At 48.5% G+C, this 19,055-nt stretch overlaps 1 protein-coding gene and 1 long non-coding RNA gene across 2 annotated transcripts; one reads left to right on the top strand and one right to left on the bottom strand.

Moving 5' to 3' along the window:
• The first annotated feature begins 3,700 nt into the window (after nucleotides 1-3,700).
• Nucleotides 3,701-5,774, top strand: LOC135307071 (uncharacterized). The gene is made up of 4 exons (XR_010367807.1): nucleotides 3,701-3,916; nucleotides 4,118-4,177; nucleotides 4,264-4,986; nucleotides 5,496-5,774. It is a non-coding gene; the product is annotated as an uncharacterized LOC135307071 (long non-coding RNA).
• Nucleotides 5,775-7,491: 1,717 nt separating this feature from the next.
• LOC135307568 (complex I assembly factor ACAD9, mitochondrial-like) lies at nucleotides 7,492-18,512 on the bottom strand. Its single transcript, XM_064431975.1, has 15 exons — nucleotides 18,411-18,512; nucleotides 17,598-17,698; nucleotides 16,859-16,937; nucleotides 15,778-15,952; nucleotides 15,106-15,179; nucleotides 13,809-13,884; nucleotides 13,049-13,119; nucleotides 12,599-12,718; nucleotides 11,845-11,973; nucleotides 11,012-11,091; nucleotides 10,396-10,522; nucleotides 9,615-9,692; nucleotides 9,000-9,128; nucleotides 8,186-8,258; nucleotides 7,492-7,735 (listed from the first exon to the last, which is right to left on the bottom strand). Exons 1-15 carry the CDS (start codon nucleotides 18,492-18,494, stop codon nucleotides 7,635-7,637), a joined length of 1,497 nt encoding a protein of 498 aa, XP_064288045.1. The 5' UTR covers nucleotides 18,495-18,512; the 3' UTR covers nucleotides 7,492-7,634.
• Nucleotides 18,513-19,055: the final 543 nt, after the last annotated feature.

Raw genomic sequence — 19,055 nt, forward strand, 5'->3', positions numbered from 1 at the left:
CAGGGCTTTAGGGAGGGTTTCCTCTGTGGGAGGGACAGAGCCCCCACAGGGCCTGGGCATCTCCAGCCACCCTTCCAGGGATGTTACACAGGGCCTGCAAAGAGGGTGGAGAGTGACCAGAGCCAGTCCAGAGCTCCCCAGGCCCCTGTGCAGCTTTGGCCTTGTCCACTGACATCTGGCAGCCAAGACCTTACCCGACCCCCGTGCAGTGCCCAGTTCCCTAAAGCAGAGGGGGATCCCAGCACACCATGGAAATGGGTTCTGATGTGATCTGTGCTCCCCTCTAGACGAGCATGCTAGGAAGGATTCTCCAGCAGCTTGGCTCCATGAAGACTTCCAGCCTCTTAAGCCTCCTGAAGGTATGTTGTCAATGTTCCTAAAAGAATAATCATGGACAGCCTGGTAGGCACCAGGTGACAGGAGCTCCTGTGGCTGTTGAGTTACAGGTGTGTCTGCAGCAAAGACTTTTCAGGCTCCTTTCCTGGTTGCTGCACACAAGCCCCGCTCCCATGGCAGGGGTGAGTAGTGTGTGCCTGCTGACCCCATAGGCTGAGCCCTGGTTCTGTGGGATCCTTCCCGGGGAAAATGCAAATACTTCTCTTAAGGTCCTCCAAGAGGGAGGAACAAACCTATAGGAGACAGGAAGTCCCTGGAGGCATCCAAACACATGAATAGGGTCCTGAGTGATGTGGACAGGCAGCGTGGTGGGTGCATTTCCCTCATGCTTCCCCTGGGACTCAGCAGCCGCGGGCTTTGGCTGCACATCTGGACACTTCGTGCCCGGCACAGTGGGAAGGGATCCATGGCAGCCTCGCTGCCCCGCTGCTGCTGCTGCTTTCACGCCCTGCAGGGCTGTTTCCCAGCCTGGCCTGGTTGCATCTTCTGCCCAGCCTCTGCAGGAAGGCATTTGGCATCTGCTGACTGGCTGCCCAAACTGCACCATGGGCCATGCCCACCCTGAGATCCCTTGCAACTTCCCGGTCACAGGGCATTTCCAGAGGGGTGGTGATTTGGAGGAGGGAGGGCCCTGGTCCCGCTCCAAAGCTTGGATGACTTCCTGAACCTTATTAATGTGTTTGACAAGCATTGCCTCCTGAAGATGCCGCCTTCCCATTGGGGAACAGCCCCACCTGATTCATCTGTCCCTTTTCCTTTCTACAGAGATGGAAGCAAAGCCTGTGGTGAAGATTGAGTTTCCCGGAGGAAGCAGTGGTTCTGTGCCAGCCTCTGCTGCAGGAAGGGAGGCCATGCCAGGCACAGGCCCAGGAGGTAATTGCTGTGCCTCTGGGCCTGAGCCCTGCTGAGGCTTGAGCTGCCCTCTCTGCTGCTTGGCAGTGCAGGCACAGCCCCGACAAGACTGGCACAGCCCAGGGGAATTATCCCGAGCAGGCTCAGGGCACTCGGGTACTGAGCAGTCCTGCTGGGGCCCCTGCGTGGGAAACACTTCCTGAAACCTGGGAGTGACTGCACGGAGTGCGCATGGTGGGGAAAGGACAGAGGGGGAGAGCAAGGCTCCAGTGTGTCCTGAGAGAGCCTGGATATGTGCCCTTGGGCTGCGGAAGCTGTCCCAGCAGAAGGAGGGACGGAGGTGGGGAGGGACACTTGTGGCACTGCCTGCTGCAGTTTCCCCCAAGGATTTAGTGTGGATTTCCTCTGTGGGAGGGAGAGAGCCCCCACGGGCTCTGGGCTCCTCCAGCCACCACTCCAGAGATGTTGCACAGGGCCTGCAAAGAGGGAGGAGAGTGACCAGAGCCAGTCCAGAGCTCCCCAGGCCCCTGTGCAGCTTTGGCCTTGTCCATTGATATCTGGCTCCCACGGCCTTACCCGACCCCCTTGCAGTGCCCAGTTCCCTCAGGCAGAGGGAGATCCCAGCACACCATGGAAATGGGTCTGATCAGATCTGTGCTCCCCTCTAGATGAGCATGCTAGGAAGGCTTCTCCAGCAGCTTGGCTCCATGAAGACTTCCAACCTCTTAAGCCTCCTGAAGGTATGTTGTCAATGTTCCTAAAAGAATAATCATGGACAGCCTGGTAGGCACCAGGTGACAGGAGCTCCTGTGGCTGTTGAGTTACAGGTGTGTCTGCAGCAAAGACTTTTCAGGCTCCTTTCCTGGTTGCTGCACACAAGCCCCACTCCCATGGCAGGGGTGAGTAGTGTGTGCCTGCTGACCCCACAGGCTGAGCCCTTGTTCTGTGGGATCCATTCACCTGAAATGCAAATACTTCTCTTAAGGTCCTCCGAGAAGGAGGAACAAACCTATAGGAGACAGGAAGTCCCTGGAGGCATCCAAACACATGAATAGGGTCCTGAGTGATGTGGACAGGCAGCGTGGTGGGTGCATTTCCCTCATGCTTCCCCTGGGACTCAGCAGCCGCGGGCTTTGGCTGCACATCTGGACACTTCGTGCCCGGCACAGTGGGAAGGGATCCATGGCAGCCTTGCTGCCCCGCTGCTGCTGCTGCTTTCATGCCCTGCAGGGCTGTTTCCCAGCCTGGCCTGGCTGCATCTTCTGCCCAGCCCCTGCAGGAAGGCATTTGGCATCAGCTGACTGGCTGCCCAAACTGCACCATGGGCCATGCCCACCCTGACATCCCCTGCAATTTCCCAGTCTCTGAGCACATCTGGAGGGGCAGCTCCTTGGAGGAGGGAGGGCCCTGGAGCGGCCCCAATAACCTGGTCTTTCTCCTGAATCTTGTCCATTACTGAGACAAGCATTGCCTCCTGAAGATGCCACATTCCCATTGGTGAACAGCCTCACCTGATGGAGCATTCCCTTCTCCTTTCTGCAGAGATGGAAGGAGAGCCTGTGCTGAAGGCAGCATTTCCCAGAGGAAGCAGTGCCTCCATGGCAGCCTCTGCTGCAGGAAGGGAGGCGATGCCAGGCAAAGGCCCCGGAGGTAATTGCTGTGCCTCTGGGCCTGAGCCCTGCTGAGGCTTCAGCTGCCCTCTCTGCTGTCTGGCAGTGCGGGCACACAGCATTACCTGACCCCCTTGCAGTGCTCGGTTCCCTATACAAGGGGATCCCAGCACAGCATGGAACAGTTCCCATCTGTGCTCCTTTCTAGACTGGGAACGTGACTTCCGTCATTTGTTAAAGCACAGTTTAAGGATCTTGGAGCTTGGTGGTGGTAGGTTATCAGCAACCCTTTGCTAACAGAGCAATCACAATCCAAGTGTAATCATTGTCCAGAGTAATATTCCTTTGTGATTTCCCTTAAGATCCTCCAAAGTTTGATGGATTCTGGAAATCCTGGCCTCCAAATTTGTACTCTTGTACCCAACAATGATCTCACAGGATTGCTGCCCGTGGGAGGAAGGAGCATTTAGCTGTCCATCTTCCTCCCGTGAGCAATGCCAGTGTGTCCTTCCATGTGCTCTGTGCAGCCAGGGAGAAGAGCAGAGAGGGAAGGGGCCGGGCCCAGGGCTGTGCCCCGGGGCTGAGCCTTTGGCAGCTCCTTTGCCAGCCCCAGGGAGCCTGAGCTGCTCCTGCTGCCACTGCCAAGCCCTGGCCCTGCCCGGGGCTGGCTTTAGAGCTGCTGGCAGCTCCAGGGAATCCTTTCTGCCCTGACTGCCCTGCAAGGGGCTCCTTCCATCCCAGTGTGGGGCCACTGCAGGCACGAGGTCCCCCTGCCCCTGCCCCTGCTCCTGAGTGGGAGGCAGAGCTGAGGGAGTGCCTTGGAGGGCAGCAATCACCCAGGTGCCCTCACTGCCACTCAGGCCTGAAGGAGAACCTTCAGCAGGGTCAAAGGAACTGTTCTGTCCTGCCTTTCTTTGCAGATGACCCTGATGATGATCCTGATGATGAAGATGAGCCTGTTGACAAAGATGATCCTGTGGACGAAGACTATCCTGTGAATGGAGACGATCTGGATTCCCTACGCATACCCATTACTGAGCCTCTGGGAGATGCTGAGGGTAGGTCAAGGCCTTTCTCCTGGGAGAGCTGCCAGCTCAGAGCCCAAAGCTGGGCCAGGGGGGCATTGCTGCAGGTGCCAGCACAGAACCATGCACGTGTGTGCCCTCACCCTGCGCGATCCCCTCACCGCTGCTGCGGCTCAGTGGTGCCCGTGCAGATCAGCAGAGATGGCAGAAGCTTCTGTGGCTGTTGTGTTACAGGTGTGTCTGCAGGGAGGACTTTGGTGGATGTTGCACGCAGGCCCAGCTCCCATGGCAGGGGTGAGTAGCATGTGCCTGCTGACCCCACAGGCTGAGCCCTCGTTTTGTGGGATCCATTCCTGGGAAACGGAAATATTTCTCTTAAGGTCCTCCAAGAAGGAAGAAGAAACCTATAGGAGCTAGTACATCCCTGGAGGAATCCAAACATCTGGAAAAACTCCTGAGTGGTGTGGACAGCCAGCATGGTGGGTGCATTTCCCTCAGCCTTCCCCTGGGACTCAGCAGCCGGGGGCATTGGCTGCACATCTGGACACGCCATGCCCGGCACAGTGGGAAGGCATCCATGCATCACAGGCCATGCACACCCTAAGATCCCCTGCAATTTCCCAGTCTCTGCGCACATCTGGAGGGGCCGCTCTGTGCAGGAGGGAGGGCCCTGGAGCAGCTCCAAAATGCTGGCCATTTTCCTTCTCCTTATCCATGTCTTCAACAAGTGTTGCCTGGAGCAGAATGGCACAGCACAGAGGAATTACGGTGTGCAGGCTCAGGGGTTCGGGTACTGAGCAGGCCTGTGCCAAAGGGCAGCAAGGTGCCTGCAGGCCCCAGCTCTGGGGGAAACAGAGAACATCCTGCCTGTATCCACCGTGCTGCCAGCTCAGCAGTGCAGCACAGCACGGGCTCACGCTCCCCATTGCTCCCACAGATGCAGCCAGCACCTCAACACATTCTGACATCATCTGGAAAAGCATGAGAAGAGTTTTCTGCTGGGGAACACCTTGTTTGATTAAGTTGATGGCCATTGTGGCTGGTGCGGCACTGTGCCTGATGATGTGCTGTGCAGCAATCTGGTATTGCTGGAAGAGAAAATCGTGAGTGTTTTGCGATTCTCTGCCTCAAACAGCTTCCTTTAAATGCTGCTCATAGTCAGGGAACATTCCCAGAGAGTCTCCAGTGGAGCTGTGGCCAGTCCATGATTCTACAAATAGCTCTGCGGAGCTTCCATTGGCCTCTCAATTGCTGGGCCTTGTCCTTGGGGCCCTCTGGGGCAGCAGCCAGAGCTGGCTCCCACTGAGGCTGCCTGGCCAAGAGCAGCCCCAGGGGCACGGGGCAGAGGCAGAGGGAGGTGGGGAGGAGAAAGAGTAGGGCCGAGGTTGCCCTTGAAAGGCAGAGGCGCTCTGGGGCCCGCTCCTGGCCAGGGACCCTGCCCAGAGCCGTGCCCTGCTGGCCGGGGCCTTGAGGGGCAGCTGTCCAGCTGGGCCCAGCTGTGCCAGCAGCTCCAGCCGTGCTGGGGAGCCTTGCCAGCTCTGGGCCCTGCTGTGCAGGAGGCTCCCTGTGTGCCACTGGCAGCTGGGGCCTCAGCCACCTCCTCTCTTCACAGGTGCTCCTGTGCATCTTCAGAAAATTATCCTAAAAATAGAGACAACGACAACTTGACAATATAACCCAGCTCTTCACTTCTGCCCCTATCTGCCCTGCCGTGGCTGCACCACCATAATGAAGGCATCCCCAAATCCATCCCTCCTCAACGAGACCCTCTGCCCCGGAGTCCCCTGGTCCTGTTCCCCGGCCAGGACTGAAGGTGGGCAGCCCTTGTCTGGCAGGGCAGGGCTTGGCCCCTATTTTATGTTTAAATAAAGAAATAGAGTTTTCACAGCTATGTCCATGTGGTAGCACCAGCAAAGGCCCCCCGGCACCAGCACTGACTGAGCTCCATGCCCAGGAGCAGCCGTGGAAGGCCACGGTGTGGGCAGGCAGGAGCCAGGCAGGGGCTGCTGTGCCCAGCGCAGGGCCCCGAGGGGAAGGGGGAGCCCATGCTGAGCGTCCCTGGGCTGAGGGCACATTTCCTTCTGGGGGATCATCTGGGCCTGGACCTTACGAGGCACAAAGGGATATTTTGGGGTCCCTGCAGAGGCGTGCAGGGATCTCTCATGAGGCACAAAGGAGTATTGATGACCTCTCCTAAGGTGTGCAGGGATCCCTCATGCGGTGGGCAGTAGGGTTAAATTTGAGGGGGTTTTTTACTCTTCTCAGCACAGCACAGGGACACTTGGCCGAGGTTTTGCCAAGCTGGGAGAAAGCCTCTTGCAAAGGCTTGGGCCCAGCCTGTGGGCACAGCGGGCGGGCGCAGCCCATCCCCTGGGCCAGTCCGGGCTGCTCAGGCCGGGCCGGGCCGGGCCAGGCTCGGGCCCCGGCAGGGAAGGGCCGCGGCCCTGGGCTCTGCTGAGGCTGCTGAGCTCCGGCCTGCCCTGTGCTGCAGCCCAACACATTGACAGCCATGGCCGTGCCCTGGGCCACCGCAGGCACCCGGGGCTACAGCTGAGGCCGCGCCTTCTCCCACTGAAGGGAGGCTGGCTCTGTTCCCTCGCAGGGCACAGCTTAGCTCCCAGCACCTTTGTGAACCTGCCTGCCGGGGAAGTGCTGGGGGGCAGAGAGTTCCAACCCTTCTCACTGGGAAGTGTGTCTGATTTTTTTCCCTCTAAATTTGTGTCCTGGCAGAGGGTTAAGTTTGCTTGCTCTCAGTAGGGCGCTTTTCTTCTTGGCAGTCAGTGGGGCTTCAATGCAGCCAGGGTTGAAGGAGGATCTCTGGCTGCTTGGGCTGTGGTTGTGGGACTGGCTTCAGCCTTCCTTTGGCTGTGATTTGCACCGGTGCTTGTGCAGGCATTTTACAGTAACTGGCTTCAGTTCTTTCCTCTTGCCCCCAAAAACCGAGAATAAACCTGTTTAGCACCAATGTTTGGGCTCCTAAACAGAACTGTTCTCATTCTACGAGTGTCACAGACACATTTTATGAAAAATCCTTTTTCCAGGGTCTTTTCTCCTGTGAAGCTGGGAAGCTTCAGCTTCTCCATGTTTTGTTGCTTTGGAATGTGATTTGGAGAATTGTTACCCAGCATGTGAAATTGTTTTTACTTGATGAGCAATGACAGCCACCTGTGTTAAAGCTGTGAACAGTCACAAGATTTGTTATTCATTCCTTTGCTTTCCCTTCCAGCTTTTTGATGAATTCTTTCTCTCTATTTAGTATAGTTGTAGTGTAGTACTTTAATATAATATCCTCATATATCAGCCTTCTGAAACATGGAGTCAAGATTCTCATCTCTTCCCTCATCCTGGAATCCTCAAACACAGGTATACCCAAGTCTTTCAGGCTTGCTCAGTGAATGAGCAGCTGATTGAAGTACAAAAATACTGAGAAACCCCACAGTCCCTTCCTAGGAAGAAACATCTCCCCATCTAAACCTCACCTGTCTTTATCCAGTTACAGGGGAAACAGACATATATATATATATATATATATATATATATATGTATGTCTGTAATAAAATAACTTCAGCTTTAAATGAAATCTCTGTATTTATCCTTTTCCTATGAAATTTTGGTTAGAAAGAAGTTTTATTTTACACAGTTACATTTAGTAAAGACATTAAATAACAGATGCTTTTAAGATGCCAAATACTGGAACTGCAGCAAATTCCTCCCTGACTGACATTCATGAGTGCCTGCTCTCAGGGAGGAATCAGAAGGTCCTGTCCAGAGGGTGAGAGCAGATGTATGCCCTCTTCTCCAGGATCTGCTTTGCAGCTTTTTTAATGGAATCATCCAGGTTTTCATCAGCATCTGTGGAGAAAGAGAGAAAAGTCAACTAAGGGACCACAAAGAGCTGTTGTAAATTTCTTTCAAGAAGTGTTTTTGAACACAAATGCAAGAGTGTGAGGGCCAGGAAGAAACTGAACATTCTCTATTGAAAAAGATTGGTTATTACAGACTGAGCTTCAGAGACCCAATGCCCAGCTGGTCAGTACTTCCCAAAGAGTCCAAATCCCTCATTTCTATCAGCTACTTGTCAGAAGTATATACATGAAATGTAGATATTATATTCCTCAATAAGGAACGCTGGCAGTTGGCTTTAGCTATGAAGTGAAGAGACTCTTTTCAACAGGTTCCAGCTCTGCTGCTTGTTTCAATTAAAAGCGGAGCCAAACTCTTTTGTTGGTCACATCAAACTCACCTTTTTTTGATTACAGTCTGAAAGACAGAAGAGCGTAAGAACTATTTTATAGTACTTACATTTTTCTAATTGAGCCATGGCATAATTATTCTTGAAATAGGCTTCTGTGCAGAAGATATTTGTAAGAAGCACCTGGAAAAGGAGTAAAACTGAGTTTAAAAATAGTGAATGAATTTCATAACAAAAACCATGTAGTAAGAATACAGTAATTGAAACATCTCAAAGCTCTTTGATGATGGTGCCCTGAACCCCAGTCATGTGCAGTGCAGCCTCAGCTGTCCCTTTGAGGCCAGAGAACTGCCAAGGCTCAGGGCTGGGATGAGCCTTCGCCCAGAAGCTACTCCAAGACTGATTGGGAATCAATCCAGAGCAGGGCTCACACAAAGAGCAAAGTCTCAAGGCCAAAGCCAAACCTTCATCACGTTGGATTTGTTTTCACACTGATCTGGAGCAAATTTTTCTTGTGCTGCAACACCACTGTTACCATGAAACTTTACATGAGCTACTAAATAAGCACTGTCCTGTCCTGACCTGAGCTGTGCTGCCCAAATACTGTTGTGCTTATGTGTTTTTATTAATGATTATATGGAAAGAGCTTGGGAAGAACTGCATGGTGTTAACAGATTTGAGAGAACGTGCAGAGTTGTGGTGAGGTTCTAAATGTCTGTGTATGTGTTAAAGAAGTATTTTAAACATGTTGAAAGTGTGCAGCTCAACAAGCAGAGCCCCTGAGAGGCTCCTGCACTCTGGCAGGTTTAGCCACGTTCTGCTGCACTTTTATGGGAGAGTTTGCTGTAATTCCCCAGAGATGCAGCCTGCCTGCTGCCAGGAGCACAGCCTGAGTGGGAATGGTTGGTGCTGAGGGACACTCACCTCGTGGTCATGGTTCCTGAGCCCGATGCTGATGGAGCGGCTGGCCCGGGAGATGGCTGCAGTCATTGCATACAAATTAATCACCACATCTGCCACTCTCTTCAGCACCAGCTGCTCATCCACTATTGTCTGGGAGAGAGAAAATCATTATCTGCTTGTGGTTTGCCAATTTAAAACTTTAACCAAATATCACTGTCCATACTTCATGTTTAGGTCCAGCTTTATTTCGCATAAACCCGTTCTAGCCTAGGTCAGAAATTATCATTGTTAGTTTTGGGTTTACTAAGCTGCACCTTTTAAATTCTACTTGTAAAATTGTAATATTGATGTGTGCCTTAAACCACTTTGTTAAATGCCTGTAGCAGCAGGATTTGTGCTTACACAAGAAGAAAACAACCAATTCACTGAGGGTGCTGGTACTTTGGTTTTGGTTCTAACAATGTAACTTGCCCATTACACTGAGTACCTAATGTCAGTGTGTTTTCTCACACCCAGTGAGAAGGTGTCATGTGAAGGAAGTGCTGGTCCTGCCACACTCAGTCCCCTGCAGGTTCCAGTGGGGCCCTGAGCATAAACTATTCAGTAACAAAGACAACAGACAAAATAAATAGTTACCTTGCCAAACCTACTTAGCAGGCCCCTGACTGTAGTTCCAAAATAATAAACGTTTTCTTCAAGTTTCTTGGCATTCTCCTATAAAACAAAACACAAAATAGAACAATTTGAGTAGTCTTATAACAGAAAAGCAACATACCCCCACCCCCTTTAAAGAGGATACTGGATTTTCTCTTTTTTAACATTCATCCACCTTGCTGCTAAAAGCCAGACAGGCGCATTTCTTTCTCTCAAAGATCCATTACAATTTTCTGGAGTTTACCCTCAGTAACTTTTAGTATAGGCTTATGATAACAAAAGTAACTAACAGAACGCCCCATGAAAAATATACCTTATCTTTTTCCTATTAACAGAACATTCATTTTTGGTCATAAAAACCTTTTCCTAAGTGATTAAGCAAGTATGTGTATGTGTAATTCACAGTCATTCTGACCTGAAACTCTGTTCCAATTAAACAGGAAAAACTCCTGTTTTGTAACTAACCTTATAACAAAGGGCAGCTATTAAAAACGCTTTCATATGGTGAAGGCTCAATTTATACAAATTATCCAAATGGATCTAAAACTGGATTTGGTATAAACACAGGCTTAGAGCAGCCTTCATCCTCCCTTGATACCTGGACAATAACTGTAACTTCTTACCCTGTCATGGTGCCAACATCTGCTTACCCTGGAAAATCTCACTGCCCCTAGGTATACATTTTGGTTTGCAAAAACAGGAGATGAAATTGTGGCAAGCAGCAAAGGGAACAAACACAAGAGCTCAGCAGAGAGGCCCTTACCTGGAGGCTGGGATGCACCACCCCACTGTCACCTACAAGCCCCAGATCCACCTTCCTGCCCAGGGTGTCCTGTAACCTGGTCAGGAACTCCCCCAGCACCACTCCCACGTTTCCTTTCTTGATTGCTCTGAAATGTTGGGGAAAGAATGGCTGTTAAAAAAAATTCCAAGAGGTTCAGACACAACCAGTTGGAATTCCAAATACTTTAGCACCAAGTCCTGATCCACTGCTGTGAAGTCTGGAGAACAACTGTGGAGCCTTAAGAGTCATCAGCTGCTCTCCAAGACACCCACAAGGAATTCCAGAGACCAGTACTCAATATGCACAATGCAGCTGTTGTGTCAATACAACTTCATTCAGATACAAAATATTAATTACTGGTCTTGAAAGAAATAATTACAGCTTGTGTAAAAGTCCAAGATAAAATGCATTAAATGCTACAATTCCTAAATCTATGAACCATCCCATTAAAAACACAGAGTCCCTGTAACAGTGAACTTTTACAGACAATAAATAGAAATACTGCAGGTATTCCCTGCAGTTTGTCCTCTTATCTATAAAGTTATCTGATTCTGTTTAGTTTATTTAAAACTATTAAGAATAAATAAGAACATACTTAATTTTGTCAGTTAAGATCTTCCCTGCATGCTGCATCCCTGTCAGTGCAATGTACATTCTCAGGATTTCATTGGTGCCCTGGAAAAAGCAGAAGAGAAAGTGAGAAGGTGGGTAACCAGAGTTTACAATAGTGTTTTCCAAGCAGGTCTGTTGTGCCCCTGTGCTCTTCCCACTGCTCCAGTACCACATGATGACTCTCCCCACACATAAACTGCCGCCTTTTGCTTTATCTCAGTTTTAATTCTGATTTCATGGGGCATTGCAGAAGTTGAGCCCCTCATCATTAAACACACAAATATACCCCAATGCAAAAGAAAACAGACAAAATGCATTTTGATTAAAAATGCTCTGCACTGTTCCAGTGAAGGAATATTTGAATAGTTGTAGAACTGCTCAAAATGAGCTGAGTTAAAATCAAGTCTGACAGTGACTCTGATGTGCACATGATGGGTCACTGACAATCCAGCTTGGAAAGAGAACAAGCTTCAGAACCAACCTTTCTTTTAATTTAAATAGCCATCAATAAGTTAATTAAATGTCTAAGTTGATCTTTTATGAGTTTCTCTGCTTCTCTTGTGAGAAGCACACAAGAGGAAAGGTTACTGCTGTAACTCACACTGTGGTCAGTCTGTAAAAGCCATCATAGCTTATTTTATTATAGGGAACTACTATTGATATTCCAAAGAAAACAAGGTTAGTCCTGCAGTTTTACTGTTAGAGACTTTGCAGCTGAAGGAACAAGATCCTGGTCAATCAAACCTTCAGGTTTCTACTCCCCTTTATAGGAGGTGTGAACTGCAGTTTGCAGAAAAAGGGGATCCTGGTACTTGCCTCAAAGATGAGCAGGATCCTGGTGTCTCTGAGGTAGCGTTCATAAGGATAATCCTTCATGTAGCCAAGGCCTCCAAGGATCTGCAGAGCCTCACTCACACATGCCCAGGCACCTTCAGAGCTGAACACCTGCCATGGAACAGGGTTTGATCAGCAGAGAGTAGATAATAAATCAGCAATAAACACAGGATGCCCTGCTCTGGGGTTGTATCCACAGGACACTGCTGCAGCGTTTTCTGTGTGTTACACCGGTCCTGGAGCAGTATCCCTGTGGCTCAGGGGTTTGTCAAATTTAGTGATGCAATGCACAGGGCACTCTCCACATTCCAGGGACAGGGGCAGCCCCACACAGGGAGAGCAGCTGCAGCTGCTTGGCTGGAGCCCAGAGCAGGAGTTTTCTGCAGTGACCATGAGGGACACCCTGACAGCCACAGCCTGGATATTCCACAGGGTTTGTTGTGCCATCAGCTCCCTGGGAAAGCTGGCACAGCAGCAGCTTGGCCAGGATGGCAGCTGGAGTGTGACTGAGTGTCCCAGTGCTCATGTGAGGCCTCCTCAGACGCCAGCTCAGCGGCTGTGACATTCTCAACCTGTTCCCTGCAGGTTTTATTTTGCACGAGTCTGAGCTTGTGGGGTACAGACAGAACAGTATCTGTCATTCCACCTGGCTGCAGTGCTTCTCTCCTCTAAATGCAGCCCTGAGTTCTCAGCCCTCTGCAGGCTGAACACTGAGCCTTTTCCCAGCCCTGGTTACCTTGACCATGGCAGCCTCGACGGAGCAGTCAGGGAAGCCTGGCCTGTCCATCATCCCTGCAGTCAGGTAAGCCATGCTCTCCATCACGTAGGCTTTCACAGCCATCAAACAAAACTTCTCCTGCCACACAGCAACAGGAGGAATCGTACAGAAATTCAGATGCAAAAGTCCACAATCAACCCTCAAACTTAAAAAGACCTGCAGTTCTTATATGTTTTACATCATCAAATTAATCAATCAATAAAAAGTACCACTTTGAAACAACAATAAATAAAAAATACTTTTATACATTTATCATTCTGGACATTTAAAAGATCAGTGTACAGAAGTCAGCACCAGGTTCACACAAATTTCTAGCAAATCCTTTAAACCAGTACAGCCAAAATACACCCAATGCAATCTATGTCCTGGCACTTCGCACAGAGATTTAGGTGTTTCATGTTTTGTTACCTGAATTAATCCAAACTGGCTGAGTTTCTTATTGAATTGTTTCCTGGTGCAAGCATACTCTGATGTCAGTTCTTCAAAGAAAGAAAAACAAGTCATTCTCAGAAGGGCTGTGACAGACCATTCCAGCAGCTGGTGTCCTTCCCTGGGCGGTGACATTCCAGTCTGTGCCCAGGAGCCCCCTGGCTGTTCCAGAAGCAGCACTTTGTGAAAATCACCCTCACACTGATGTTGTTGACCAAGTGTGGGACCAGCCTGTCAAAGGCTTTTGAACCAGAGGTATGAACCTGTACTCTTAAGAGAAGTGATCAGGTTTGGTGCTAATTGGTTAGAGAGACTTCTGTTACTGTTTTGGCTAATAATTGGCAGAAAGCAGTTTTAGCCCTAGTTACTGTGTGCAGCTTTGAGCCAGTTATTCAGGTGGGAGGTTCCAGGGGAGATTACACCTTCTAAAATCAATAGTACAGAGGTTTTTTTGTTGGGAATAACATTTTACCTCAGGGAAGTCCAACAGAGGCAATAACCTCCCACTCTATGAACTGAATCTACACTGTACAAAAGGAAAAAGACCTTTATTTCAAAACCTCTGCAAGCAGGCTTTTAATTTAATTTTTCAAAACCATATTTTCGTGTTTTAAAGATATCAAAGCCTGTTATGACAAGGTCAAGACTCCTGCTCCCACTCTGAATGTCTTGCATGATCTGCCTCAGGCAGAGCAGTTTCTGCTGGCACCCAGCCATGCAGAGCTCCCAATTCACCCACCTATCAACTTCTTAATCATTCCAGCAGATGCACTGCCCATGCTAAATCTTCCACTGTTGAGGATATTCATGGCAACCTGTGAAGAAACAGATGGGGTTTAGGCCACATTCTCCTTAGGTCACTGCTTCCTGCTTCTGTGTTCCCTGGATTTCACTCCTCACTGGGACACACTGCCAGTCCTGGAGAGTGCCCTCACATCAGCCACCACAGCTCTCAGCATCCCAAGGAAAATGCTTCAAAACTGGGCTTTTCCTGCCACCCATTACATCCAATTTTGTATCTGAAGTAGATGATCCGGTGACTTGGAAATAATCTCTAATTAGATGAAGGTAAAATGTAGATAAAAATGCATTTATCTGCAGCTGGTAAACAACATTCCAGCTGGACAGCACGGCTCCAGTTTATCAGATGAAGAAAACCACAGTATTTCTCCTTGCAGCTGACCTGTGATGGCTGCTCTCTGCCTCAGGTGGCTTTCAGCAACACATCACAGAAGGGATAAGAAAGGAGGTATAGAAATGAAATACAGACCAATAACGTAAAAAAAATAGATTTTGGAGTCTGGTGTCTGTAGTGTTGTTTCTCAACATGGGTGACTCATGTCAAAGCCTGTTAGGAAAGAAGTCACTGTCCTACATTTTAACTTGTCAGGAAGGCACCATAACAATCTTCTTTTAATCTCTACTACATTAAGGAAAATAATTTCTTTTAGCACTTAGGCCTGGACTTGCCTGCTACAGCAGGAATAAGAAATGGAGAAGGAGTAAGAGCAGGTTAGCAACTCCCCAGGTCACACTCTCAGAGAAAGGTTACACTGCAAGGCCACCTGTGGTTTTCTTTCCTGGGGTCCTGCCAGCATTTCCCTGTGCAACAGGGCAGCCCTGGAGAAGCACCTGACAGCCAGGGCACCTTGGAGCTGGGCATGCCTCCAGCACTCCCTGTGACATCCACACAGCCTGTGCCAGGGTGTCTCCCTTCCCACATTCTGCTCTGGAACCAGCAGAGGACATGTCCTCCATTCAGGGCAGAAGGGCAGCTGAAGTCACTCCCTCTTCTGAGGGGACACCACAACAAACAACCAAAAGCCCAACAAGAAGAGAAGAAACACAGAAATCTGAGATGATGGCACACTGTGCACTGTCCAGTGACACCAATTTACAGATCAATGGGGGAATCTCTCTTCCTGTACCCTAGAGTGTGGCAGTGCTCACACCACCCACAAGGAAACTTCAGCACGGGGGGAAACAGCCTCCTTCAGACTTCTATAAATCACCAGTAGTTATTCTCCACTGCTTACCTTAAATCCCCCTCCAACTTCTCCAATTACATTCTCTATAGGCACTTTGGTGTTTTCAAAATGTACTTCACAGGCTGAAACACAGAATTAACACTTGATCAAATATGACACAGAAATACTTAAAAGACATTCAGGAACTTAAGTCACTATTTGTAGCAGGAAATGAAGTCTTCCTAATGCATTGTTTATGACAGAATTATACATGCTTCGCCAAAGAAGTGAGAATTTGGGAAAAGGCTGTAGTTGACATCAGTTATTGATGTAAAATATTTAAAATATTATGAATATACACTGTGTAAACAGAGAACTACAGTTTGGTCTTTATTTCTAGTTCTAAGGAACTGACTGAACAGTCACCAAGATGGTGAAAAGATGCAATCATTACAAAGCTTAGAAGAGCTGAAGAACGTGGACTTCTAGATTAAACCTATTGGCCACTGAGTCTCCTGAATGATTTCTTTCACTGCACAGTGAATGAACTCCACAAATTGGATTTCTTATTTCAGACCCTGCGTCAGGAAGGGCTCCTGGGAAAAGCCAGCTAAAGAAACATGAAACTTATACTGTAACATGGAATACGTATTGATTTGCCCCTGAATTCAGATGATCCAACCAAAATAAAACCTTAAACTATGAAAACAAGTTCTGCTAACAGTTTTAGGTGGCTCTTACTGTTGGAGCCTCGAATGCCCAGTTTATCCTCGGGTTTCCCATGGGTGACGCCCCCGAAGTCCCGCTCCACGATGAAAGCAGTGATTTTATCCTTCACCTGCCCGTCCTTGTCCACAATCTCTGTCCTGGCAAACACTGTGAAAATACTGGCCAGGCCACCATTGGAGATCCAGACCTGTTTTGAGAGAGGGAAGATGTGTAAGAAAGGTAAATGTGCTGATTTTGTGGGCACAGCCCTCCAGGGTTTTGTAACAGGCTGGGAAAAGAACAGAGTGCTGAAAAATTGCTGTTCCTTCCCTTCAGTTCTAATGAGGGTCTGCTCCCAGGGAGAGCACATTTCTGAGGAGAGCTGACCACATGTGCTCAGTTTAGAGCAACTTTAAAACCAGAATGTAGTATCAATATGCATTAAATTAAAATCCACAGTGCATTTCCACAAAAGCTGGTCCATCCTGCTGCTGCTGGCACCTGAGAGATACAGGGGCAATGCAGACTGGACAAACCCTGTGGCCAAAAATTAACTCTGATGAGAAATTCTCTGATCAGCCTCTCCCCCAGGGTGGGTCTCTTCACACCACAAATGGATCAACAACTACAGACCAAGTCTGCAACGCATCCAATACTGCTGAAACCAGGACATCTCTGATTTCTTCAAGACTGGCTTTTGTCACGGTTTCTTTTAACAGAAAGGTTCCAGGCAGACCTATTTCTAATTAAATATCAAGTTGTATTTTAAAATCTAGCCTGCAGAATGAAGAGATGTCAAATACAGGTTCAGGTTTCCTTTTACCTAAGCCGTCATGGAAGGGGCTGATTTACTAAGAAACCAACCCGCCCTGAAGCTGAACACACAAATGGCCAACAGAGAAAGAACCCAGGGTAGTTTTCCATTTTCCTTACCAGGAGTTTAATGCAGTAATTCTCTAACAATAATTTTCTATTCCCTTTGTGCCTAATCTTTTTGACAGGGTCATTCTCCTCTAGCTTGGAAACCTCCCAGTTCCAGACTGATGCAAAAGACAAGAACACTTCCTACATTTGTAAGAAACCCCTTTCCTGTTCCCAGTCTGTGAGTAGGTACCTTGGAGCCATTTAACAGGAAGTGTTTCCCATCTTCACTCAGGGTTGCCCTTGTCTGGATGGATGCAGCATCACTCCCACTAGAAAACAAACAAGTTACTAATGTTTAAAGAAGTAAACATGCTTTAAAAAAACAAAACTGCATATTCCCCCTCTTCCTATTCTGTAAAAAGGAGGGGGTCTCAAATAGCAGTATATAAATTTTAGGTTTTAACTAACAAGGAAGCTCACTAGATTGAACAGTTCTAAAAGTTACCTGAGGGGACATTTCTTCTCATTACCATGTTATCAGGATTATAACCTGACCAGACTGTGTAGAATGCCACAAAAGCAACATTTTGGAGCTACACTTTGAGCTATGTGAACACACAATGAGCCTCTCACTTAAGTGACAACAAAAATTCTTCCTTTTAGTTTTGGTAGCTCCTTCAAAACAGGCTTTTATATTTTGAATAAGAACTGAAAGCATCCCAGAACAGTCACAGCACATTATTTCTGACGTAGCACAAAGCATCCTTTCAAGTAAATGAATTCCTGGGATGAGAACAAGAATCAAGGATTTCATGGACACTGCCAAAAGCAGCATGCTGGGGAAAGAGTAATTGGAGTGTTCCTTGAAATACCAAAACTAAGCCACAGATGTATATACTGAAGCCATGGGCCCCAGATAAAGAAGCCTGAAGGTATGAAGCAATGCAGCTAAGGCAGTGAGCCCCTGTGGGGCTGTGGGGCAGCAGCACCTGCCGGGCTCGGTGAGGCAGAAGGCAGCAATGTGCTCCCCCGAGGCCAGGCGGGGCAGGTACTTGGCCTTCTGCTCCTCGGTGCCAGCAATGAGGATCCCCTGCAGAAACAAGCACAGGAAACTTTGCAGCATCACCCTGTGGGAAAAGAGAGGGAGCTGACAAGCTCCAGCATGTTTAGAAAGCTTCATCTGCAAGTTTTATGGCATAGCAAGAGACAGTTTAATCAACAAGACTGTATTATTTGTCAGTCATTAAAATATTTTTTCATTAGCATTCTCTGCTCAATTCCACAAGGAATCTTCTCTTGCTATAACAAACTGAGTGTGGTTTCAAGCTTCTTTCTGCCATCCACCCAGCACTAAAAAGGTAAATACCTATGGCTATATTCAAGTTCAAAACTGACACACTTTCTCTCAGATGAGTTATCTCCTCTAGGCCCCCCAACATGCAGCCCCAGCCAGCCAAAGTTCCTCTTTTCTGAATTCTTTCCTTCCTCATCACCTGAGCCCCCCTGATACTGTTTCAATTCTATTTATTCTAGGTACTTTAGACAAGTTTAGCCAATTTAAAAAAAAACAACTTGGACTCATTCACCTAAGAACAATTATCCTAATAGTAACTTCCTTGTGTACTTCCTATGCAGCCTTTCTGTCTCACACTGAACCAGTGGCAGAGGCTGCTGCAGACACCAACAACCTGATTTATGCTTTGCCAGTAATTCTGATTTGCTCCCCCTAAGCCCCACATTTTTCACTTCACCTTTTCCATGCAATTTGTGCAGAAGCCCTGGCCCCAGAGCAGCAGCATTACCTTCAGCCCAATGGCCTGGTGAGCTGCCAGGGTCACTGCAATGGAGCCATCCAGGGAGCTGATTTCTCCCAGACGTGCATACATGGTGTTTGACAGGCCCAGCCCACCTGGAACAGGCACCAGGTTTTATTTCAGTACATTTTTTGTGCCACTTCCCCGCTCCCCCAAAAATCCATTTCAAGTACAGAAATACAGGAATGTAGCAGCTTTAACTGGAGAGGTACAAAAGCGGCACAAAATGCACCCCTAGATGTTCTTCTGTGGCATTTACTCACCATATTCCTCTGGAATCTGCATGCCAAAGAGACCCAGGTCCTTCAGTCCTTGTAAGGTTTCGGGTGGGATTTTTGCATCTTGATCGATTTTCTTCGAGTCCACTACAAATACAGAATTTTTTCTCATTTGACACTGTGTTTCTCAGTGCCCAGAGCAGCTGGGAGGCTACAGAATTCCCCCACCAGGGCCACAGTCACTCATGACCCTTCTCATTCCCAGCTTCACAAGAATTTCTTCTTTCTAGCTGCAGCCTGACCATCCTGTTTGTCCTCATGACATATTCAGGAAAAAGACTTGGAAATGGGAAAAATGCAGCATTTATTTCATTTTCTCAAACATTTCTACTGGTTCTGCATGCCAGCAGATTCC

Source organism: Passer domesticus, chromosome 9 (assembly GCF_036417665.1).
Source record: "Passer domesticus isolate bPasDom1 chromosome 9, bPasDom1.hap1, whole genome shotgun sequence".
Classification (NCBI taxonomy): domain Eukaryota; kingdom Metazoa; phylum Chordata; class Aves; order Passeriformes; family Passeridae; genus Passer; species Passer domesticus.